At 41.5% G+C, this 25294-nt stretch overlaps 1 protein-coding gene across 1 annotated transcript in view; it reads right to left on the bottom strand.

The window, feature by feature from the left end:
• Window positions 1-25294, bottom strand: part of plxnd1 (plexin D1) — a 146978-nt gene that overhangs the window by 4194 nt on the left and 117490 nt on the right. Inside the window, exons 23-33 of the mRNA XM_061904274.1 lie at window positions 22320-22424; window positions 21349-21479; window positions 18356-18554; window positions 18129-18275; window positions 17892-18048; window positions 17392-17495; window positions 8944-9007; window positions 7869-7903; window positions 7295-7399; window positions 4699-4862; window positions 4472-4619 (exon numbers count right to left, since the gene is read on the bottom strand). Of these exons, the coding sequence (XP_061760258.1) occupies window positions 4472-4619; window positions 4699-4862; window positions 7295-7399; window positions 7869-7903; window positions 8944-9007; window positions 17392-17495; window positions 17892-18048; window positions 18129-18275; window positions 18356-18554; window positions 21349-21479; window positions 22320-22424 (1359 nt within the window). The remainder of the gene's footprint in view (window positions 1-4471; window positions 4620-4698; window positions 4863-7294; window positions 7400-7868; window positions 7904-8943; window positions 9008-17391; window positions 17496-17891; window positions 18049-18128; window positions 18276-18355; window positions 18555-21348; window positions 21480-22319; window positions 22425-25294) is intronic.

Here is a 25294-nt window from a genome sequence, read left to right as displayed (position 1 = left end):
TAATAGTATGTATTATAAATGAAAAAATATGTTAATAATATATATTTTCATTAAGTTTTGTTTTCCTACAGGAGAAACTTCAATATTGTACATCATAAATAAAAAAAACTTGAATACGTCTTTTTTCATATAGTAGATACATTAATAAAATATATTATAAATGAAAATATTTCCTTTTTTTTTCATGTAGAAAATACAAAAAAAACAAAAAAACAACAAAACGCCAGCAGACACCAACACACATCAGTTGAATTTGTTTTATCCAGCCCCTTAAGTCACCCAACATTCAGCTATAAAATAATAAAATGACGTTGCTTAATAGACAAATGTCAAATATTTTTTATTCCTGATGGACTATGCATCCATCCATCCATCCATTTTCTACCGCTTATTCCCTTTCGGGGTCGCGGGGGGCGCTGGCGCCTATCTCAGCTACAATCGGGCGGAAGGCGGGGTACACCCTGGGCAAGTCGCCACCTCATCGCAGGGCCAACACAGATAGACAGACAACATTCACACTCACATTCACACACTAGGGCCAATTTAGTGTTGCCAATCAACCTATCCCCAGGTGCATGTCTTTGGAAGGATTTGAACCCAGCAAATATGTAGAAAAAAATGTATGACAGAGAATTCTCTTGTCTATCGTCTGTCTTTGCAGCGGGATAATTTCTCATGCATGTGCGTGTCAGTTTAAACATACTTTTCAGACATGCTGAATAAAACGCATAACGGTGATGAGTGTTGATGAATCATATTGCGCCATGCTGTATAATATATTTGCATTTTCACCTCCCAGTAATGTGGCCGTTTTGATGATCAGCATTTACCAGCGAGATGGATTGCACGTCTTATTCTGCTCACTTAACAGACGTGATCCACTTTGCACACATTTAAAAGATCAAGTTTGCATGTATTTTAGTCCACGCACACCTTTAGTAGATCAGGCCCGAAAATGTATGAAATCTGAGTGTTTATCAGTGAAACACAATCAGAGGAGCACCATCTGACTTTGAGTCCCTCCAGGGAAGGAAGCTGGTCAGGGAGAGACAGGAAGCAGAGCGTGTTCACAGGGTCACGTTGTTGGAGGGATGAGACAGATTTTTGAGTAGTGTCAACAGTGACGTCTGAGCTTAGAGACACACACTGAGGTATACCATATGCATGCTTGAACACACAACACACACATTGCGCCACAAGCCAGATCCCTGGTGCTTGTGTCCTTGGATCAGTCGACCTGACGGAAATAAGATGAGGTGCGGTAGGTGGAGCTGACAGTCTGATGGCTGGTGGTGTTCATAGGGGGATTCTGAAGGTCAGAGTGTGCAGCCTTTTTTCACTATAAGAAGCAGGATCTTATTTACTATACATGTTGGAGTCTGGTAGCTTGGAGGAGACCAAACTACTGAATTTTAGCACTGATAGTAAGTTTAATTCTATTTAAGATGTTCACGTCGCAAATAAAGATGCGTCATAATTCACAATTTTGCTTGGTAGGTAAAGAGATACATTGGAACAGAGAGAGGGAGACATATGCTAGGGATGTCCGGATCAACATTTTTTGGTCTCAAAACAGATCTGATTTTAAGTCCCGATCTGATATTTTGACAATAGATGATACAGCTGAGAATGTTTTACAGCAAATAACTAAAGTAAACACAATATCCATCCATCCATTTTCTACCGTTTGTTCCCTTTGGGGTCGCGGGGGGCGCTGGTGCCTATCTCAGCTACATCCGGGCGGAAGGCTGCTGTACACCCTGGACAAGTCGCCATCTCATCGCAGGGCCAACACAGATAGACAGACAACATTCACACTGACATTCACACAAGAGGGCCAATTTAGTGTTGCCAATCAATCTATCCCCAGGTGCATGTCTTTGGAAGTGGGAGGAAGCCGAAGTACCCGGAGGGAACCTACGCAGTTACAGGGAGAACATGCAAACTCCTCACAGAAATATCCCAAGCCCGGGATTGAACCCAGGACTACTCAGGACCTTCGTATTGGGAGGCAGACGCACTATCCCCTCTCCCACCGTGAAGCCCAGTAAACACAATAAATGTTTGTTTTTTTATCAAGCTTACCTTATTAAATTTAGAATTTGCTGGTATTGTTTTAAATCAGGTGATGCTACATACAATTTTGTTTTAACACAATGCAGTGGCTAGTGCACAAAAACTCAACAAAAGCAAAAACTACTATTGGCTCCCATTTATATCATTTGGGGTTTGCCCTCATAAACTTTCTGTATCCAGAGACTTACTCACTTGGTTTGAAAACTATAACAAAAACGACAAAACAAATATTTTTTCATAATAAGAAAAAGAAAACTATCTATTTATTACTGATACAATACTAGGTTTTGACTGTATCGCCATACGGAACGTTGCTTTAGCGGTTAGCTTTTTGTGGGGTCCTGCTTGATGTGTGTTTGTGTGTGTCTGTGTGTAGCATGCTTAGCCATTCCTTTTCCTCTGGTCCTCCAGTGATAATGGTATGTGGAAGCAACTTTGTTTACTTTCCACCATGGTGGTGAGGATTAGTATCTCAGTTACGACAAGTTTGTTGCAGCTTGCTCTCAAATTTGATGTTCTGGCAAGACACACACCCTCCTGGAACTCATGTGCCTGCATGTGTGTAACAAGGAATATGGACATGTAGCTGCGTCGCCCTGAGCGTGCGTCCCTTTTGACAGAATCTTTCACGTGAGTACAATCATCAGCCATGTAAACACTGGGACACAGCTGCAGTGAAGATGTTCTGGGGTCGGCAGGCAGATCAGTTAAAAAAAGGCAAATATCAGCCCCTTAAAACCGATCCCATGATTAGGATTGTGACATCTCTGGTATGTACGAGAGTTAGATGGTAGTATAACTAAGTCAGCATGTTCATTGGTAGATAAGTCATCAGGTATACAGTATATAGGAACCTCAGTAGGTAAGCAGGTAGGTAATTGCTCATTTCCACTGGTTTCCTTTCCTGGGTGGCAACCTTTCAGAGCATGGCATGTAAAACTGGCTCAACGTGGACAATGACAGTTGGAGTTTAAGCAGTTTCCATATCATGGCAGGCTGGTGCCTAGTTGTTGGTTTACATTTAAACCTGATATCAGCTTGGGTCTTTTTCTAGACAAGTGGAGACATCCAAATACCATACTAACTTAGATATAATTGTTTGAACTTATAATCTGGTTAAAAATGTCTCTAAAAGACTGTGATCTTCTTCCAATCTTTGTTTCAGATGTTTCTATTGTTCTGAGCATTGGGACGGCGTGTGGCAGTTGGGAGACTGGCCGTGCGCTACCCGATGGTCCCTAATTTAATCCTCACCGAGTACCAACCTCGTCACGTCCGTTGTGTCCTGAGCAAGACACTTCACCCTCGCTCCTGATGGGTGCTGGTTAGCGCCTTACATGGCAGCTCCCTCCATGTGTGTGTGAATGAGTAAATGTGGAAGTAGTGTCAAAGCGCTTTGAGTACCGGTAGCTTGAAGGTAGAAAAGCGCTATACAAGTACAACCCATTTACCATTTACTTTATAGGCAATTAAAATGGAAATTAATATATATTAAATTAATATGATTTTCATGCACATCGTGATGTATGTATAAACATCTGACCCCAACTGAATGTTAGTAGAGTGTAGAGAGTAGACAAAATATTTTTCGGGGCACAAAATAACAAAATGAACACAGTGAAATAAACAACTCCATCTTACGTTTTTACGATTGCATTCGTAATGCATTATGAGAATCAAACCATGTCCGCTGGAACAAAGACTGAATCTTAAGCCATTGTCTTACCACAAACGCCAACACTTCAGTTGAAATTTGGGTTATTATTCCCTTAGTGCAAGTCTTACTCAACATCATAACTACCTTTGAGTGGAGCACGAGACTCTTCTCGTTTGGATGTTTTATTTGTCTTACTTGTTTGTGATTCATATGCAGAGAGGGACAAGCGGTATAACATGGATGGATGGATGGCCAACACCCTCTTATTTCGCAACTGACTTCTGATCGGTCAGCTGCTGTGTGCTGTCAATATTTGTCTTGTTGGCAAAGAAGGAGCCCCAGAATGAGCTTGTGGACGGTCTAAAGCAGCAAGCTTCAGTCTGAGTGGCCTCTTTCCACCTGGTGCTAGTGTTTGACTTGTCTCCATTCAGTGGAGTAACATAAATTTTTGATGTTAAAAAAGTAGCGGACAAAAACTGTCTTTTGAAAAAGTGCAGGGGACATGTCCCCCAAATTATGTCAATGGTAAAGGGCAGAAAGGCAGACAAACAGAAAGGTAGATAAATAGGATGGTGTACAGTATGTATGTAAGAAGGTTACGCAGGCATAATGATTGGTGGAAAAGTATTAAGGGAGGTAGCTTGGTGGTAGATGATTAGTTCAGTGTGTTGCTACGAAGGTGGATATACCGTATATACAGTATGTGAGTATGTAGATGGATATTCGATAAGTACTGACCTTGCCCAGCTGCAGGTCCGAAATAGAGCAGGCGTCTATGAAAGCCTGGGCAATGACAGAGAGACAGGCATCCATGTGGTCCGTCTTGTCGATATCAAAAACAAACTGAGGATTCTTCAGGATGTTCACCCAAAAGCGCAAAGGTAAACTGTGCACAATGGATCACCTTTTAAAGTCCTGTACTTGCACCACAAAGAGGCTTCAAACTACATTGTTTGCGTTTGTACCTGTTGGTTTTCCAGATGTGTAAGGTGTCTGGGTCTGTGATGCCTCGTTTGTCAGCCTGCTCCTCAAGGAAGTCAAAAAAGTATTTGACAGCGAGTGGGGGCTGCTCTGGGGGAATGCTGAGGATGGCCTGGAAAAGGTCATCCAGAAACTTCTGGAGGGTTCCCTTCAGGAAGAAAGACAAAAGGAAAAGTAACTATCGGTACTCAACTGATGCCTTGACACATTACTGTCGTGATCCAGACAGACACAGTCTACACCAGGGGTCACCCGTAAGGACCAGATGAGTAGCCCGCTGGCCTGTTCTAAAAATAGCTTACCAGTGAACTGCCTCTATTTTTTAAATTGTATTTATTTACTAGCAAGCTGGTCTCGCTTTGCTCGACATTTTTAATTCTGAGACAAAACGCAAATAGAATTTGAAAATCCATGAAAGTATTTTAAAGACTTGGTCTTCACTTGTTTGAATAAATTAATTTCTTTTTTTTTTTTACTTTGCTTCTTATAACTTTCAGAAAGACAATTTTAGAGAAAAAATACAACCTTAAAAATGATTTTAGGATTTTTAAACACATGTACATTTTTACCTTTTAAATTCCTTCCTCTTCTTTCCTGACAATTTAAATCAATGTTCAAGTACATTTATTTTTTTTATTGTAAAGAATAAAAAATACATTTTAATTTAATTCTTCATTTTAGCTTCTGTTTTTTCGACGAAGAATATTTGTGAAATATTTTTTCAAACTTATGATTAAAATTCAAAAAAAATATTCTGGCAAATCTAGAAAATCTGTAGAATCTAATTTAAATCTTATTTCAAAGTATTTTAAATTTCTTTTAAAATTTTTGTTCTGGAAAATCTAGAAGAAATAATGATTTGTCTTTGTTAGAAATATAGCTTAGTCCAATTTGTTATATATTCCAACAAAGTGCAGATTGGATTTTAACCTATTTAAAACATGTCATCAAAATTCTAAAATTAATCTTAATCAGGAAAAATTACTAATGATGTTCCACAAATCCTTTTTTTAATTTTTTCGAAAAGATTTGAATTAGCTAGTTTTTCTCTTTTTTTTTTCGGAGGTAATTTTTAATTTTAAAGAGTCAAAATTAAAGATAAACAATGTTTCAAAATTATATTTTCATTTTTTTCCTGTTTTCTCCTCTTTTAAACCGTTCAATTAAGTGTTTTTTTCATCATTTATTCTCTACAAAATAACCTTCCGTAAAAGGAAAAAAAAATGCGCGACGGAATGACAGACAGAAATAACCAGTTTTTTAATATATATATATAGATTTATTTATTAAAGGTAAATTGAGCAAATTGGCTATTTCTGGCAATTTATTTAAGTGTGTATCAAACTGGTAGCCCTGCGCATTAATCAGTACCCAAGAAGTAGCTCTTGGTTTCAAAAAGGTTGGTGACCCCTGGTCTACACTATTTTGAAAGTCGTTCTTGTCAATCTTAACACACTAACAGCAGTCATCAGATCCACCACTGTACTCACACTTCATTCTTCACCGCTCTCACACTTCACAAAAATAGCTACAAAAGCTTATTTTGCACATTTGCTGTGTTCTGTAAATTATTTTGATTTTGCTTTGATTATTATTATTATGCTGTTTTGTATTCCATATTATTAAATCTAATACTTCACATTTTATTTACATTGTTAAACTATTTAAAGTTCAACTTGCATTTCACAAAATCCTAAAAAATGGCCTCGGGATCCTCTAGGAGGAGCTGGACGAAGTAACTGGTGAGAGGGAAGTCTGGTCTTCTATGTTTAGGTTACTGCCTCAGCGACCCGACCTCGGATAAGCGGAAGATGGATGGATGGACTTTTTTTTTTTTTACTATCGGTTCTGTCATAACTGATTTGGACATTGTTTTCCTATGTATTTGTATTTTTTTTTATTTCCTGTCCAGCACTCCTATTTTGGTTTTCAGTTCCTGCTTGACTTTTTTGGATCAATGTTGCCTTTGCTTCATTGTTTTGTGACTAAAACATGCATAGCTTTTCCTAGTTAAAGTCACAGTCGGACACTAAACCCTTCTCCACAAAACTGGAAAAAATGGCTTAAGGAAAATCAGAAGTGTGAGTACTAGAACTGGTTGTAGTATGGACAAATGGGACCAATTATTTTTTATGTATTTTTAGTTTGTAAAAGCCGAACCAGGGATGAGAGTTGCAAATTAGCCTGTGGCTAGAAGTCTTATATACCTTGACATTGGTTACCTATGGGTATAAATGTTCAATTGTACTGTTGCTGTAAAATAAATAAATCAATAAAAAATAAAAATAAAATAAATATGCTCCATGTGCACTTTCATGCTGCACTATTTCTTTGTTCTTGTTTTTAAAGATTTTTTTTTACCTGCACACTGTCTCCTGTCTCTGCGTCGTGGGATCAAGACCAAACCACACTGTAACTGGTTTGGGCACTGTTTAAGCACCAGCACCATTTTACAAGTACTGATTTGGTTCTTGTATCGGTATTGATGTAAAGGATACTCATCTCCTGATGTGAGTTTGCTTAAATGGCCATAAAAAAACATCAAAGGAGCTGTAACTTATCAAAGACATCAGGACTCACCTTGGTAGAAAGAAGGCGTGTCAGGTAGATTTCAGGCAGCACCTTCTTGCGGTGGCTTTGCCTGTGCGACTTCTTGGTCTCCATCAGGTCGTCGTGAGGAAGAACCTGGGACACCAGAGGCTCAAAGTCAACATTCACCATATAAGATGATTGCAGAGCTCCTCATGAGGAGGCTATATGAATGCTTCTCTGTCTTTGCGGGAGTAGAAAGGAATTTCTGTTTCATGCATTAGAAACATGATCCGCAAACCCAATCAGGGTAGTTGAAAAAGACCAAATAACACAAAGAACTGCGGAAATGCCTGCTGCTTACTGCGTTTCTGAGATCATGTATCTGATGTGCACACACAGGCCTCCATGCAAATTTACCGACTACAAATCTGTCCTCAAAATGGACTATTCACCCGGCAAATTGCATTCCGAAGAACTCATTATTCTAAAGTCAAAGGGCCCATATCTTGGCAGACGGTTATAAAAGAGCTTAAGCTGCATTAGCGCCGCTCTGTCCTCATAGCAGCTTTCCTTTTCACCTCATCCTCCACACAGGGTCTAGAATGTATGCCAAGTTACTCACCAAGTGAACATACTTCTCCGTATCCAGATCTTTGACTGGAGGGACACAGAAAGAAACAATGTGCAATCAACAACAGAAAGAATGGGAGAAGACAGGTGGTGGCGGCGAAGTCGGGAGGATGTGACAGCTCAAAGACAGAGACAGTGAAAGGAGAAGAAGGTAGATAGAGTACATGCAAGGGGAGAAAGAGATTAAGGTGGACTGTGGGCCGGAAGGGGAGGGGAGCTGTCAGATAGAATGAAAGAGAAAGATTACGAGTGAAAGGGGAGAAAGGAGCGGGAGATTGGGAGGGACAGACACACAAAGTCTGGGATTGGCTGCGGAGACACTGAAATTAAATGCTAATGCTCGGCCAGCGCTGGAAAACACTTTCTATTTAGATCTACCGATGTATGAACACATGCAATGAGAGCACATGTGGATGCCAGTGTCACAAATACAAGACGTTGGTTTATTGTGACGGTGGGTGAGCGCAGCAACACTCTGCCAGGTGGTGCTGCTGCCCACTGGGCCTCCATCCAGACCCTCAACACCGATCACAGTGTTTTTATATTAGCCAGGGGAGCTCGGCAGGCTCATAACACCCCCTTGATGCTTTGAAGTCACAGCCAGCTTTTGTCCACATAAGCCTTTTTTTTGGCTCGGTCTGAATGAGAGGAGACGCTGTGATGGACACAGCCTGAACACAACACAGGTCTGGTCTGGTACTGATTGTGTACGGTACAACCCAGACAATGAAAGGACGACAAGCCCATTAAAGGCTGCATATACACTCGCCTCCAGTACAGGCAGAAGGGGTCATTTTGTGCAACCTAAGCTCTACTAATGAATGCTTTTTGACACGAATGGACTGTTAGGATAACTTGTGTTGAGATTTATTAGGTGCAGGTGGGCTTAGATCTTTAGGTCTTCTGAGGATGGCGAGGTGTGGTGTTCCATGTGCGTGTTTACATGAGCGAATCGTGTTCATGTCATCTACAGAGCGCTCGCCGCTTACTGTGCTCAATTGAGCAGGCATATTTACACAAGTGAGTGTGAGTGACAGAGCGTCGGCGTGCGTTTGAAGGTGACATACCTCTCCCGAGGGTGTTCTCTTTCTTGTCTTGCATGCTCATGGCTAGCGATGCCCCTTCTGGGATCTGAGTAGTGAGAAAGAGAGAGAGAAGAGACAAAAGAAGACAGAGTTCAGGGGGTCAAAGGGGAGCGCTGGTGCACCTGAGTAGTGTCATTAGGCAATTCCCTTGAGGGGAATGTGATGTTGAGAGTCGCGAGTTTGTGTGTATTGTTGTCGTGTTGCTGTGCGTTTGTAAGTCTGCCTACGCTGAAAAGGATTGTGGGTCTTTGCCAGTCAACCAAGAATGTGCACGAATACATGCTGCAGCTAGCTGCGTCTCCACTGCTCAGCGAAACAAAACAGAGCACTTTAAGAGTACAGGTAAAGAGGTTAAAGGTTGAGGGTCGCGCAATGTCTGTTTACTTCAACACAAATGAATGTAGACATAAGCAAACATGCAACACATTCTGCTGCACTTTTTGTTTGGTTGTTTTGGTCTGCAGATAGTTAGCAGGTGTTGGTTATGTTTGTGTTGCAATTTATGTATGAAACCAGTGTCTGGTAAATGTCAAAACAAGCAAAATACCGGTAAATAGACTATTAAGTTTCACTATGTAGAATACTGAGAGGTTTTAATTTTACATAAGTATTTAAAAAAAAATTTAGAATATGCATGATTCTCCTAATTTTCTACCCCAGCTGATTATCAGCAAGAGGCAGGGTACTTGCTGGGCTTATCACTAGTTAATCACAGGACAATTAAACAAGGATTCACACTCAATTTTACACCTAAGGACAATTTAGAGCCTCTAATTAACATGCATATTTTTGGAATGTGTGATGAAGCCAAAATACTGTACATGCACCACAGGGAGAACATACGCACTCAATTTCCTGACTGTAAGGCTGACGCGCTAACCACTAGGCCACCATGCGGTGCACTTCTAATAAATAATTGATTATATTATTAATTATAATTCATAATTAATTAAAGTTATGTCTATTTGATATGTAAAGGTCCAATTCACATCAGGTATTATTTGAAGACAGCGGGGGCCTCATGTATTGTGTGTGCGTCCACACAAAAACCTGGCATAAGTCATTTTTCACGGCAAAGATAATATGCATCATGAGTGAACTTGACGTGGAAATGTGCAGTGCCCCACGCCAACGTTTTGCTTCACGTATGCGCATTTCTACAGGCCATGGATACTTTGGCGACACACGGACATAGTGGTTCCGGCTTTGCCAACATTTGATTTCAACAATATTATAGATCAAAGCAAGGACACAAATAATTTTTTTGCCAATCCATTTATCCATCCATCCATTTTCTTCCGCTTATCCGAGGACGGGTCGCGGGCTCCTCCCTGGGGATCCCAAGGCGTTCACAGGCCAGCCGGAAGACGTAGTTTTCCCAACGTGTCCTGGGTGGCATCCTGACCAGATGCCCGAACCTCCTCATCTGGCTCCTCTCCATTTAGAGGAGAGCCCCGCCAACCGACGGAGGAAACTCATTTCGGCCGCTTGTACCCGTGATCTTGTCCTTTCGGTCATAACCCAAAGCTCATAACGATAAGTGAGGATGGGAAGGAGGATCAACTGGTAAATTGAGAGCTTTGCCTTCCGGTTCGGCTCTTTCATTAACACAACGGATCGATACAGTGTCCGCATTACTGAAGACGCCGCACTGCCTGTCGATCTCACGACCCACTCTTCTCTCACTCGTGAACACGACTCCGAGGTACTAGAACTCCTCCAATTGGGGAAAGATCTCCTACCCAACCTGGATATGGCACTCCACCCTTTTACGGACAGGAACCGTGGACTTGGAAGTGCTGATTCTCCTCTCAGTCGCTTCACACTTGGCTGTGAACCGAGGCAGTAAGAGTTGAAGATCCCAACCAGATGAAGCCATCAGGACCACATCATCTACCAAAAGCAGAGACCCAATCCTGCACCACCAAACCGGATCCCCTTAACGCCCTGACTGCGCCTAAAAATTCTATCCATAAAAGTTATGAACAGAATCGGTGACAAAGGGCAGCCCTGGCGGAGTCCAACCCTCACTGAAAACAGGTCTGACTTACTGCCGGCAATGCATACCAAGCTATGACACCGATCATACAGGGAGCAGACCGTCACGATCAGACATTCCGATACCCCATACTCTCTGAGCACTCCCCACAGGACTTCCCAAGGGACAAGGTCAAATGCCCTTTCCAAGTCCACAAAGCACATGTAAATTGGTTGGGCAAACTCCCATGCACCCTCAAGGACCATGCCGAAAGTAAAGAGCTGGTCCACAGTTCCACGACCAAGACAAAAACCATACTCATCCTTCTGAATCCTCTCCAGTACACCTGAATAGACCTTATCAGGAAGGCTGAGGAGTGTGATCCCACAATAGTTGGAACACACCCTCCGGTTCCCCTTCTTAAAGAGAGGTACTGCCCCGATGTCCACGCAATGTTGCAATGTCCTGTCGAACCAAGACAGCCCCACAGCATCCAAAGCCTTAAAGAACTGCGGGCAGATCTCTTAAACTACCTCTGCAACCCCAGCCCTAGAAATAGGAGAGCCCACTGCTTCACCTTCCTGAGGCGGCGCATGGTGGTCCAGAATCGCTCCGAACCCATCTGGAAGTCGTTTTTCATGGTTTCTCTGAATTCCTCCCATGTCCGAGTTTTTGTCTCCTTGACCGCCGAAGCTGCACACCACTTGGCCTGTCGGTATCTGTCCGCTGCCTCTGGAGTCGCTTGGCCTGTCGGTATCTGTCCGCTGTCTCTGGAGTCCCATGAGCCAAAAAGGACCTGATAAGACTATTTTGTCAGGTTGACGGCATCCCTCACTGCTGGTGTCCACTGGTTTCACTGTCGTTGCCAATGTGAGCATTAAAATCACCCGGCAGATCAAGGGAATCACCCAAGGGAGCACTCTTCAGTACTCTCTCGAGGGACTCCAAAAAGGGTAGGTACTCTGAGCTGCTGTTCGGTGCGTAAGCACAAACAACAGTCAGGACCCATGCCCCCACCCGAAGGCGGAGGGAAGCTACCCACTCGTCTACCGGGTTAACCTACTCAGTGGTTAGAGTGTCCGCCCTGAGATTGGTAGGTTGTGAATTTAAACCCCGGCTGAGTCATACCAAAGACTATAAAAATGGGACCCATTACCTCCCTGCTTGGTACTTAGCATCAAGGGTTGGAATTGGGGGTTAAATCACCAAAAATGATTTCCCGGCGCGGCCACCGCTGCTGCCCACTGCTCCCCTCACCTCCTAAGGGGTGATCAAGGGTGATGGGTCAAATGCAGAGAATAATTTCGCCACACCCCGTGTGTGTGTGACAATCATTGGCACTTTAACTTTAACTTTAAACTCCAACGTACAGGCTCTGAGCCAAAGGGCAACAAGAATTGCCACCCTTGCCTGTCGCCTCTCACTGCTTGTAAATCGAGAGTGGAAGAGAGTCCAGCCCATCTCGAGAGGACTGGTTCCAGAGCCCTTGCTGTGCGTCGAAGTGAACCTGACTAGATTTAGCCAGAACTCCTCCATCTCGTGCACCAGCTCAGGCTCTTTTCCCTCCAGCGACATGACGTTCCACGTCCCAAGAGCTAGACTCTGTAGCAGAGGATCGGACCGCTAAAGCCCTGCCTTCGGCTTCCGCCCAGCTCACACTGGGCCTGACCTCTATGCCCCCTCCTATGGGTGGTGAGTCCATTGGAGGGGTCCCCACGTTGCCTTTTCGGGCTGTGGAGACAGGCTCGGCCCCCAGATGCTCGCCATCGAGCCCAGAGGGGGACCCCGGTGACCCGCGTCCGGAAGAGGGAAATCTGAGTCCTTTAATTTGACTTTCCATAGAGATCTTTAAACAATGTATTACATGCTTCATATACATGTATGTGAAAGTGAGAAAGTCTAATAATTTATCGAGGTGGTAATTGTGACAGTTATAGCTGTCACAATGTGTATCTGCGACTACAGCACCAACTTAGCCAATTGGGCGGACAGTTGCATGGTCTGAGCGTGCCCAGCCATGCAAACATCTGGAGTCAATTAAATGTTAATTGGGATGTACAAAAGAAATGTGTTTGGATTTGTGCATGCAAACACTTTGTAACATCTGAATTATGTTTGTATACTCTGTTTACTGGATTTGAACGTATGTCAATTTTTTGTAGGAAATCCACTTAACTCTTAATACATGAGGCCCTAGGTCTAGAACCATCTCTAAAACATCAAACCCCACATGAGCAAGCATTTTGGCAATGGGGGCAAGGAAAAACTCCCTCCAAAGAAGAAACCTCAAACAGAACCATCAACTTAATGATGAATGAAAAAATACGATCATTATTATTTGCTAAACTTAAAGTTTGATTTACTTAAGGCAGCTTATGCATTTTAAGTGTGATGTGGATAAATAGCAATTGTATTTTGTTTGAACATGTGGACATTGAAGATGCACCAATCAAACATTTAAATACATTCTGTATTATAATATTGCATTTAGAGCTTAAACTATAAATAACAAATTGAATATTTTTGTTTACTTACATACTAACATGTCTATTAGTCACTTTACTATCTTTATCATTGAGAGCCAGAATGCATGATTGGATCAGACAAACTTTGCTCGTAACCTCTGCAGAGTGACTCCATGCCTACAGACACAACAACACTACACCCTGGCAATGAGCATATGCACAATAATCCCAACACCACATCTTTGCCACTGCTTCACCCCACATGGTATGATGGACAACATAGCCTGGTGGCTGGCAACTTCGGGCCGGATGCCTGGCCCCTAACCTCCTGTTGCAAGTCTTGTGGTTTCTGTGTAAAATGTTTGTGTGCTTATTGCCAATCGAGTTAAGTGGCAACCCAACCTTTTCCTGTTATGTCTTCCTGTATAACGTTTGGTGTCTAATTTTGAAAGGGTTTGTGGTGAAAATGAAATTTATTAGTGCTTCATCAATGACAAAAGAGCATATCATACCATACCATAAATAAAAAAGGAGTCTATTTCTTATTGCCAGAGCTGCGTAGTAATGCGCTACATTTACTGTATTACATTTACTCAAGTAACTTTTTTGGATAAATTGTACTTGTCAGTGTAGTTTTAATGCAACATACTTTTTACTTTTACTTACTCATTTTTATAATCAATTGATTACTGCATGCAAAGACACATTATGTTGGGTTGTTAGAGAGACTTTTTTCAGTTAGCACTGTCACATGACTCCGTTTGACCAATCCATTTTAAGCACAAGTGACCTTTTACTCCATTTTACCAATCAAACAAAGTCTAGCAGTCACATGACCGCACTGGAACCTCACATTGTAAAAAGGTGACATGACGTCAGACGAGGCAGCACAACTCTTCAAAATTTACTCACAAACTATAAAAAATAACTTTCAAATAAGGTGCTGTCATCTGTGTCAGTAAAAATGTTCATACTTTAGCCTACAACAATTCCATGTTGACTAGAGGGAACACGTTGCAGTAGGTTTTAGATGTTTTTCAATTGTTTTAGCTGCGCACAGGCTAATATTAGCCCAGTTATAATATCCAAAGTGACTGTAAAATGTGCATCTTTTGTAGCATATACTGTAGTAGTGTCTTTCTGTCTCTCACACATACAGGGCAGACGCACACACAAACACAACTATAGTTGTACTATTAGAAATTCCTCCTAAACAAATCAGGAGTTACTCACCAGTTACTCAGTAAGTAGTTTTTTGTGACTGGATACCTACTTACTCTTACTTAAGTACTTACTTTATTGACTACTTTTTACTTTTACGTGTCTACAGTATTTATAATTATACTTCTTTGCCTAATTTATAATAATGTATTAATAATGTATGTGAAGACTGTTTAATGTATTTAATTGTACAGCCTCCCCATTCTATTGTTTTCTTATCATAGTTTATCTTTTTTGTATAATTGGTATTGTTTATTATCCATCCATCCATTTTCTAACGCTTGCCCCTTTCGGGGTTGCAACACAGATGGACAGACAACATTCACACACGAGGGCCAATTTAGTGTTGCCAATCAACCTATCCCCAGGTGCATGTCTTTGGAGGTGGGAGAAAGCTGGAGTAACCGGAGGGAACCCACGCAGTCACGGCGAGAACATGCAAACTCTACAGTCCACACAGAGAGACTCCGAGCCTGGCGTTCGAACCCAGGACCTTCTTGCTGTGAGGCTCGAGCGATAACAACTGCTATATTTTAGATTATCAATTTTCCTTTTTCCTAGTGCTTTTGAGAGTGTTTTAGTAATATTTTCTTCTGGTAATTGAGCTTCTGCATCAAACAATTTCTCTTGGAGTTCGATAAAGTTTGTCTCAATTTATATTACTAGAGTGACGGTACTCTAACTTGAGGTAAATTTTAGTCTAGTCGACCCACCTTTGCTTATATTTTTAGCTGGCAAATTGACTGAGCCTGATTGTCATTCATTAGATAAACATTGTACAAACCCCGTTTCCATATGAGTTGGGAAATTGTGTTGGATGTAAATATAAACAGAATACAATGATTTGCAAATCCTTTTCAACCCATATTCAATTGAATGCACTACAAAGATATTTGATGTTCAAACTCATAAACATAATTTTTTTTTTGCAAATAATAATTAACTTAGAATTTCATGGCTGCAACATGTGCCAAAGTAGTTGGGAAAGGGCATGTTCACCACTGTGTTACATCACCTTTTCTTTTAACAACACTCAATAAACGTTTGGGAACTGAGGAAACTAATTGTTGAAGCTTTGAAAGTGGAATTCCTTCCCATTCTTGTTTTATGTAGAGCTTCAGTCGTTCAACAGTCCGGGGTCTCCGCTGTCGTATTTTACGCTTCATAACGCGCCACACATTTTCGATGGGAGACAGGTCTGAACTGCAGGCGGGCCAGGAAAGTACCCGCACTCTTTTACTACAAAACCACGCTGTTGTAACACGTGGCTTGGCATTGTCTTGCTGAAATAAGCTGGGGCGTCCATGATAACATTGCTTGGATGAGAACATATGTTGCTCCTAAACCTGTATGGACCATTCAGCATTTATGGTGCCTTCAAAGATGTGTAAGTTACCCATGCCTTGGGCACTAATGCACTCCCATACCATCACGGATGCTGGCTTTTGGACTTTGCGCCTCTAACAATCCGGATGGTTATTTTCCTCTTTGTTCCGGAGGACACCACGTCCACAGTTTCCAAATATAATTTGAAATGTGGACTCGTCAGACCACAGAACTTCTTTCCACTTTGCATCAGTTCATCTTAGATGAGCTCGGGCCCAGCGAAGCCAGCGGCGTTCCTTGGTGTTGTTGATAAATGGGTTTTGCTTTGCATAGTAGAGTTTTAATTTGCATTTACAGATGTAGCGACCAATTATAGTTACTGACAGTGGTTTTATGAAGTGTTCCTGAGCATGTGTGGTGATATCCTTTACACACTGATGTCAGTTTTTGATGCAGTACCGCCTGAATGATCAACGGTACATAATATCATCGCTTACGTGCAGTGATTTCTCCAGATTCTCTGAACCTTTTCATGATTTTACGGACCGTAGATGGTAAAATCCCTAAATTCCTTGCAATAGCTCGTTGAGAAATGTTGTTCTAAAACTGTATGACAATTTGCTTACAAATTGGTGACCCTCGCCCCATCCTTGTTTGTGAATTACTTAGCATTTCATGGAAGCTGCTTTCATACCCAATCATGGCACCCACCCGTTCCCAATTAGCCTGAACACCTGTGGGATGTTCCAAATAAGTATTTGATGATAATTTCTCAACTTTATCAGTATTTATGGCCACCTTTCCCGTTTTCTTTGTCACGGTTTGCTGGCATCAAATTCTAAAGTTAATTATTATTTGCAAAAAAAAAAAACATTTATCAGTTCGAACATCAAATATCTTGTCTTTGTAGCATATTCAACTGAATATGGGTTGAAAATGATTTGCAATTCATTGTATTCCGTTTATACTTACATCTAACACAATTTCCCAACCCATATGGAAACAGGGGTTTTATAACAGTTGTGTACTGCATATGCAGAAACTACATAACAGCTCTGCAATTGCAAACTGATGCGCCAACATTTCCACTAACAAGGTTGCCACAAATTTTACACACAGTTCTCATCTTCAATATCCTGTTACAGTATGAGGTGACACGAACGCACGCACGCACGCACGCACGCACGCACGCACGCACGCACGCACGCACGCACGCACGCACGCACGCACGCACGCACGCACGCACGCACGCACGCACGCACGCACGCACGCACGCACGCACGCACGCACGCACGCACGCACGCACGCACGCACGCACGCACGCACGCACGCACGCACGCACGCACGCACGCACGCACGCACGCACGCACGCACGCACGCACGCACGCACGCACACACACACACACACACACACACACACACACACACACACACACACACCTGGTAATGGAATACTGTGTTGAGTTTCTTTCGCCCATCCTCCATCACTGAGGTGTTATCCAGATCCTGCAGAAGTTTGCTGTTGCTTCCAGAGTCAAACCACTCTAAGGGGGAGAAGGTAAAAGTGAGAGAGAGACAGGGAGAGAGAGAGAGAGAGAGAGAGAGAGAGAGAGAGAGAGAGAGAGAGAGAGAGAGAGAGAGAGAGAGAGAGAGAGAGAGAAAGAGAATAAAAGATGCGAAACAGAGGTCAGCCGTACTGTGACTCTGCATGTCATGGCCCATAGAAATACTTTTGGGCCGTTAATCAAATCAGCACTGCAGGCTCTTTAGCCATTTGGAAGCAATAATTCCTGCAATTATTACTGTACAATGTCCTCAATGCATCCTGTCATTTATTTTATTGCAGCCGCAGGTTCGTGGAGTTTCATGAGAGGAATTGACCTTTTGGAAAGGAGGCTGTCAAAGAATTTAAATAATATTCAGCGGAACGGTGGTCTTACCTAGGTCTACATCTTCTGCCCGGGGCCACTGGGAGAAGGGCAGGTTTTTATAAAAGGCTTCTATGATTTTCTCCTTCACCTGGCAGACGGTGTCTGTATTCATAACCCTGACGGATAAAGAGTCCATGCCACAACCCTGAAAGGACACGTTGATATTCTGCAAAAACAAAGACAACCATCAGTTATAAAACATACGTAAGAGTAAAAGTGAAATTGAGTGAATGTGAGGGAATTGACCTGTGGCTTAGCTTCTATGTTCTCGCGCAGCAGCCACTCCTCGTTGAGGGTGTAGCGTGCTTTTCCTGTGATCGCGTCAATGGAGCCCTTGTTGATCTGCTGCTTGATTGCACACAGCAGGAGGAAGAAGGGCTCACCCACGGTTTCCTGAGGAATTAATAAGAACATTAGCAAGACGATGGGAGATATTTTTTGTTGGAGGAGCGCCCTCAAAATTCTGTCGCCACCTTGAGGTAGCTGTACATGCAGATAGACATCCAGTTGGTCAGCATCTTCTCCACAACGGACTCGGTGCGGCGCAGCATCAACTTGGGGTTCTTGGAGGCTGAAGCATCAATTAGGTCCACCAGCAGATCTTTCATAATACCGGTGTAATACTCCAGCTTGCCATGGAGGGCGATGGTGAGAAGGGACGCCAAACTGCATCTATGCGGTGAGAAATCCCAAAAACAGAGGAGAAGCGATGAGTTAAACACGCAAACATGCCAGTGTAAAGTCAGTGGAGATTTGAATACAGCTGCATTAGTGAAACAATAATGTTCGCTTTGGCTGCACCTGTGACTGAAGAAGAGGCACCTTAAGGACTTGCTCTGATCCAGGGAATGTCCAGATGACTTAATCCACAAGTGCTGGGGATCTCCTCCACAAAAAGACTCTCATATGCAGCAAAATTAAGAAAATGCTGACACTGAGCTGACATGTATATAATGACTGTCTCCTTTAAGGACACACTATTTTGCAGCTGAGATAGGCTCCAGCACCCCCCACGACCCCAAAAGGCACAAGCGGTAGAAAATGGATGGATGAATATATTGATAGAATGCATCGACTGATGTCCTGCCTGCTACTGGCACAGCTGCATAATCCAACAATAACAACTTGTGTTCAATTATGACATAAACATAAATAAAATTACACTTAAGTTTTCAGTATGATGCCGTGCAGTTTTCCACCAGGGAAAGCCACTGAATAAACACATTAATAAACGTATTGTCTGTAACCGTGCCAATAAAAAGTCAACTTTATCATATTTATCTTGGCAAGTTATTGTATTTTGCAAGTGTACCTAAATGTATGGCCGGTCAGTGTATTGATACATTAAAATCACTTGAAATGTCAATCACACTTCTGAAAAATTCTAAACTAATTAAAGAAAGTCTCTCAAATTTCAATTAAAATTCATTATGTTGAATTGGGCTTGCAAAGAGGAAGTAGAATTGTAAATTAAATTTCAATTAAAGGAGCCAGATGAGGTGGTTCGGGCATCTGGTCAGGATGCCACCCGAACGCCTCCCTAGGGAGGTGTTTAGGGCACGTCCAACCGGTAGGAGGCCACGGGGAAGACCCAGGACACGTTGGGAAGACTATGTCTCCCGGCTGGCCTGGGAACACCTCGGGATCCCCCGGGAAGAGCTAGACGAAGTGGCTGGGGAGAGGGAAGTCTGGGTTTCCCTGCTTAGGCTGTTGCCCCCGCGACCCGACCTCGGATAAGCGGAAGATGATGGATGGATGGATGGATAAAGGAAATAAACAGAAAGTCAGTCAAATTCGAAGTTATGTTGGGTGTAGTCAGCAATCATGTTGTGAGTGATTTACATAATTCATAGAAACATTATTACCATAAACCTCATATATTATATTTATATGATGGCAAACATTTCTGATTGAAAATGAAGAGTAAAAACATCTTGTATATAAAACCGATTTAATTTGATGTTATGGGAGAACGCTTCATTTCCTAGAATGTTTTACTTTATCCAAGCAGTAGTAAATGGATGGATGGATGGATGGAAGTCTTGAAAATGGAGGGAGTTTGGGTTTAATTCCAGTGTTTGTAAAGTCAATATGAAAAACTTTGTTAAACATGAAACATTCTCGTTACTTAAATTGAATTCCACTCCCTATAACTCTCACGCGACATCTTGTGGGGCGGTGCCAATTAAATTCAAATTTAAATCTTTCAAAACATTTGGTATAACTTGTATCATTTAAAACTGAATATTATTATTATATTGTTTTAAGACATAGGGCCTAATGTCCTAAAATTTAAATAAGAAGTGCTAAACAGCACGTGCAAGCTATAAAATTATGTGTAGTATTAGTAGGTGTGTGCCGGGTGGTCTATTAAAGGGGCTGTTTGCAACATTTACACAGATGCCGAGAGGGCACCAATGTATTTTACATAGTATATCCCGCCCTCTTACGGCTTCTCTTATTTAATGACGTAAATACATACATAAGTACGTAACACATGCACGCACAATAGCTTTAGCTGTTGTTAGCTAATACTAGCAATTTGGATATCTAGCGTTAGCTGTCATTGGATGTATAGCTTATGACAACAACAACACGACTGCAAATTGTTTTTGGCTTCACTTTGACTGCTTTTGTATGTGTGCACGCCATCCCTGCGAGTATGTGTTGACGAGACTGGATGAGTGACCGTCGTACACACCAGGCATTTTATTCTGGCCGTAACATTTTTTTATCTCATAAAATTTGTCTTTGTGAAAAATATAGACAATTGTCAATCAAAGGTGTTCTGTAAAACCACTAATGGTAACATAAGCTAGTTGGTGGTGGTACTGTTATATTTTTTTATTTGAAAAATGTAACTGTGAGGAAGTTGCAAACAGCACCTTTAAGATTGCATGTACATTTGATAGGGGCAAAATTGGTGCAAACCACCCTTTTTAAATGAGGATTTTGCGTGTAATCAGGCTGTCACCATGGAGACACTCATTTCCCTACACATTTATGGGATCTCATGGTCCAACCGGTGGCGTTTTTTTGATAATATGCACAGCCTTTTCTGGGCCATATAGAAGAGAGATCAAGACAACATAACCTAGTTTGAGAAAATTGAAGGTACGTTCTGGGAAATGATGTGGCGTTGTGACGGTGCGTCTGGATCATTCCAAAATGGAACTCTTTTTTTTTCATGTTGGAGATCATTTACATTTTAATTATTTACTCCCTACATGAAACCCATGAACAACATTAAAAACCGTCAGCAGACACCAAAATGAATGATTTAATTTTCTTTTTTAGGAATAATCAAAATATAATTTGTTGGCATTACATTTTTAAGTAAAAATATGGCTCAACATTTGCAAAAATTGTTGGAGTGTGGATGACTAAAAGTTGCAAGGACTGCTTTGTTTGATGGCCCTAATAATAATAATCATTGTTTTTTCGCATTTAGTGAAGAGATGGTTACCTGTCTCGCACAGCAAAATCCTTCTGCTGCTCCAAGGCGTGGACAAAGGTGATCAAGAAGTGCTTGTTATTGAGAAGCGTGGCGAACATTGTGATGCCTTCCTCCACGTTGGGTCTGGTCTGGTTGGTGGCCTGATGGCAAAGGGCAGAAAATAATTATTTCAGCAAACGACCTCTGACACACCTGCTGATCTTTCCTTATCTATTTCATCCCTTTCATCCGGTCCCCGGCGAGCACCCAGTTCTCGTTTTCTGCAGCTCCCTAAATGTGCAGAGTCGACTTAATGAGTCTGGTCTATCAATGGGTGCGACTACGCAGCAGTGTGACAAAGTCTTCCCTCCGGACTTCAACCATATGGTGCAGTTTGCACGCTGACAGAAGGAGAACAGAGGTGTCCATTAAGATAAATGCTAGCCTGTGAGATTTATTTTCCGCGACCTGGAAACACTTCCTGGGAAGACGACGCGGATCCAGGGCACTTCATCACAGTCAGACAGGCTCCCCCTCTGGCTGCCGACCCCAAAACTAGCTCGGGATTGTTACTTTCTCTGGTAATGTGAACACACATGCGTGCTCCCACTTTTAGCATGCAGGGAAAGGTGCGAAAGTTTACACTTTCCCACTGTCTTCAAATGGCTGCCTCTTTCCCGTCTCACATGCACTCATAAAACAAGAACAATTTCCACAAGAGCTGTACAGCTGTCCGACGTGTACTAAGTTGGGGTGTTTTACAAATCTGGTGCGTAGGGAGAACATGCATTAAGTATTAACTACACACACAAACTGCATTAAGCATTAACTACACACACAAACTGCACAATATTCCTTTTTTACTTCTCATCAACAACCTCGCCGTAGAGCCTTAATAAGCTTCTGTGTGACCCAGTTGAAAAAAGCGAGGAATGAATAAGGACCCAAATCAAGGCACAGAAGCGTGTGCAAGCAAACTTCCTAATGGCTTAACCCCTCACCTGCCAGTCCTGGAGCAGCGGGTGGGTCTCTGGCAGAGCTCGAGGGCCCATTGAATCATACTCATAGGCGGGCTGGACCAGACGCCTCTCGTAATCAGAGCACATCTGAAAAACACACGCATAAAGAGGAGGTTGGAAAAAAAGCCAGCTGCAATCATAATTACATGACTATGAGACCAAAACCAGCAGAAAAAGAGGCAGCCTTGAACATTTTCGGGTAAATCAAGACCGGAACCAAAGGGCAGACTTATGCAGAGAGGCCCTTCAATGGACTCAAGAGTGAGGATTGAAAAGGAAACATGACACCGTGACGCCAAACATCGCCAGACCTAATGGTTTCGGAGACCAACTGACAGGGGGCCAAGTGGCGGCCTTTTAGATCTGTCTGTCAATATAGGACAGCTACGTTTGGCTTGCATGTGGTCTGTGTCCAAGATGTAGTCCTGTGAAGAAACAAGAGCATCCCAAGGACCATGTTTGCTTGGGGTGCACAAAATAAATCAATTCACATCCGAATTGAAATTTTTATTCATCCCGATTTTACATCGATTCAAAATTTTTAAAAAATCGATTAAAAAAGAAAAAAGATGATAGGACATACAAACCATTTAGTATTTGGAAGTTGTAAAATCAATTTGGAATATTTTTTTTTCCCTTTTTGCTAACGTTTCTCAAACTTCAATCCCAAACAAAAATATCAAACACATATTTTTATTTTTGTTTTGACCCTTTTGAAGGCTTTTTTTGACAGATAATGTCACAGGCCAAATAACCCATGCTTTGCAAATGTATACTTAATGAAAATGAATTTGATCAAAAAAACCTCCATAGTGAAAAAAAACAAAAACAAAGCATTTCTTGTTTGGTATTTTTGTTTCAAGATTTGAGCAAAAAAAGAAAAGAAAAAAACAGAAATGCTTTTAATGCCTTCAGAGAATTTAAGGACTTTTATGTATGGGTGCATATAAAAATCGATTGACACCCAAATCGCGATTTTAATTCATGTTGATTCTAAATCGACCCATAATTTTCAAAAATCATTTAAAAAAAAAAAAAAAACCCTTTCAAATCCAAATTTTTTTTTAAATAGTACATTTTAAAAAGACGGCCATCTCTATGCAAACAGAAGGCGCTATTTCAGTGCTTTTTAACCTTGTTGGAGGTACCGAACACTTCTTTAGTGAAAAATACAATTTAAGTGTTTTTTTTCAAATTCAAGACAGAGTTGCTGTATTTTTCGGACAATAAGTCGAGGTTTTTTTCATAGTTTGGCCGTAGGTGCGACTTATACTTCAGAGCGTATTATAGTCCGAAAAATAAGGTATATGTTTTTGGTAACTGATGTGCGACTTGTCCAGGGTGTACTTCGCCTTCCGACCGATTGTAACTGAGATAGGCACCAGCGACCCCGCGACCCCAAAGGGAATAGGCGGTAGGAAATGGATGGATGGATGTTTCTGGTAACACTTTAGTATAGGGAACATATTCTAAGTAACAAAGACTTAATTTGTAGTTTTTTTGGACACCAGGGGAACATATTATAGGTAGGGCTGCAACTAACAACTATTTTGATAATCGATTAATCTGTCGATTATTATTTCGATTAATCAATTATTAATCGGACAAAAGAGACAAACTACATTACTATCCTTTCCAGTATTTTATTGAAAAACAGCATACTAGCACCATACTTATTTTGATTATTGTTTCTCAGCTGTTTGTAAATGTTGCAGTTTATAAATAAAGGTTTATTTAAAAAAAATGTTTTAATATATATATCCATATATATATATATATATATATATATTTTTTTTAATAAAAAAAGCAGCTTCAGCGCATGCGCATAGCATAGATCCAACGAATCGATGACTAAATTAATCGCCAACTATTTTTTATAATCGATTTTAATCGATTAGTTGTTGCAGCCCTAATTCTAAGTAACACATACTTAATTTAAAGTTGTTTGGTTAGGGTTAGGGTTAGAGGGTTAGGGCCAGGGTTAGAGAGTTAGGGTTATAATAAGGCCATGCCGAATAATGCATTACTACATACTTAATAATGACTAGTTAAGAGCCAATATGTTACTAATTTGCATGTTAATAAGCAACTAATTAATGGTGAATATGTTCCTCATACTAAAGTGTTACCATGTTATTTTTACTGGTGCACAAAAGGAACTGTGCATGAACATCACCTTGTTCAAAGAACAAAAACAACACAGTGCATAAACTCACAACAAATTACTTCTTCTATTGCCTTATCCGTAATACGCCGATAGAGAGAGGTTTTTATTTACATGATGAGTTGGGTGTGTCTTGCCCTCCGCCGAACCTCTGAGCCCGACTCACCGAACCCCTAGGGTTCGATCGAACCCAGGTTAAGAACCACTGCGCTATTTTAACCAGTAACCTTTTTTGAAAAAGTTTCATTATGTCATCATTATGCCAAATAACACTTTGCGAGAACCTAAAATACATTCGTAAGGAATCGTCACTCCAGGAATCAAAATTGGATCGAATCGTTAGGTGCTCAAAGATTCACACCCCTAATGTTTGTTGTCTGGGTGGAAAATACTAGAGGATAAATCTGATCCGTGTGTCCGGTGTAGTAAATTAACATGGCTGCTGGCACACTGGGAGCGTAATGTGGGCATGTGAGTTGAGAGTGATTTGCGAAATCAGAAAGTAAAGTTCTCCTGTCTCAGTGCCCGCCATTGTTCTGTCTCCTTGAAAGTCAAAGCCTGTGCTTACAAGATAAAGCCTGCTGAGTTGTACGCCTGTGTATTTGTGGAAAAATACCCACGCACTGATGGACCCCTTCAGGGTGGATCACACGTCAGAAAAATGCTTACCTATTGAGAACACATTAACTCTCCACCAGGGTGCCAATTTATGCGACATTTTGCTACACCTACTGTGCATTCAAAGCCCCAAGGTGAATATTCCTGCATATTCCAAGAGGCAGGGAGTATGAAA

This window comes from Nerophis ophidion, linkage group LG06, assembly GCF_033978795.1.
Source record: "Nerophis ophidion isolate RoL-2023_Sa linkage group LG06, RoL_Noph_v1.0, whole genome shotgun sequence".
Taxonomy (NCBI): Eukaryota; Metazoa; Chordata; class Actinopteri; order Syngnathiformes; family Syngnathidae; genus Nerophis; species Nerophis ophidion.
Note: the sequence above shows the minus strand (reverse complement) of the source record. Positions and strands in the feature narration are given on the sequence as shown.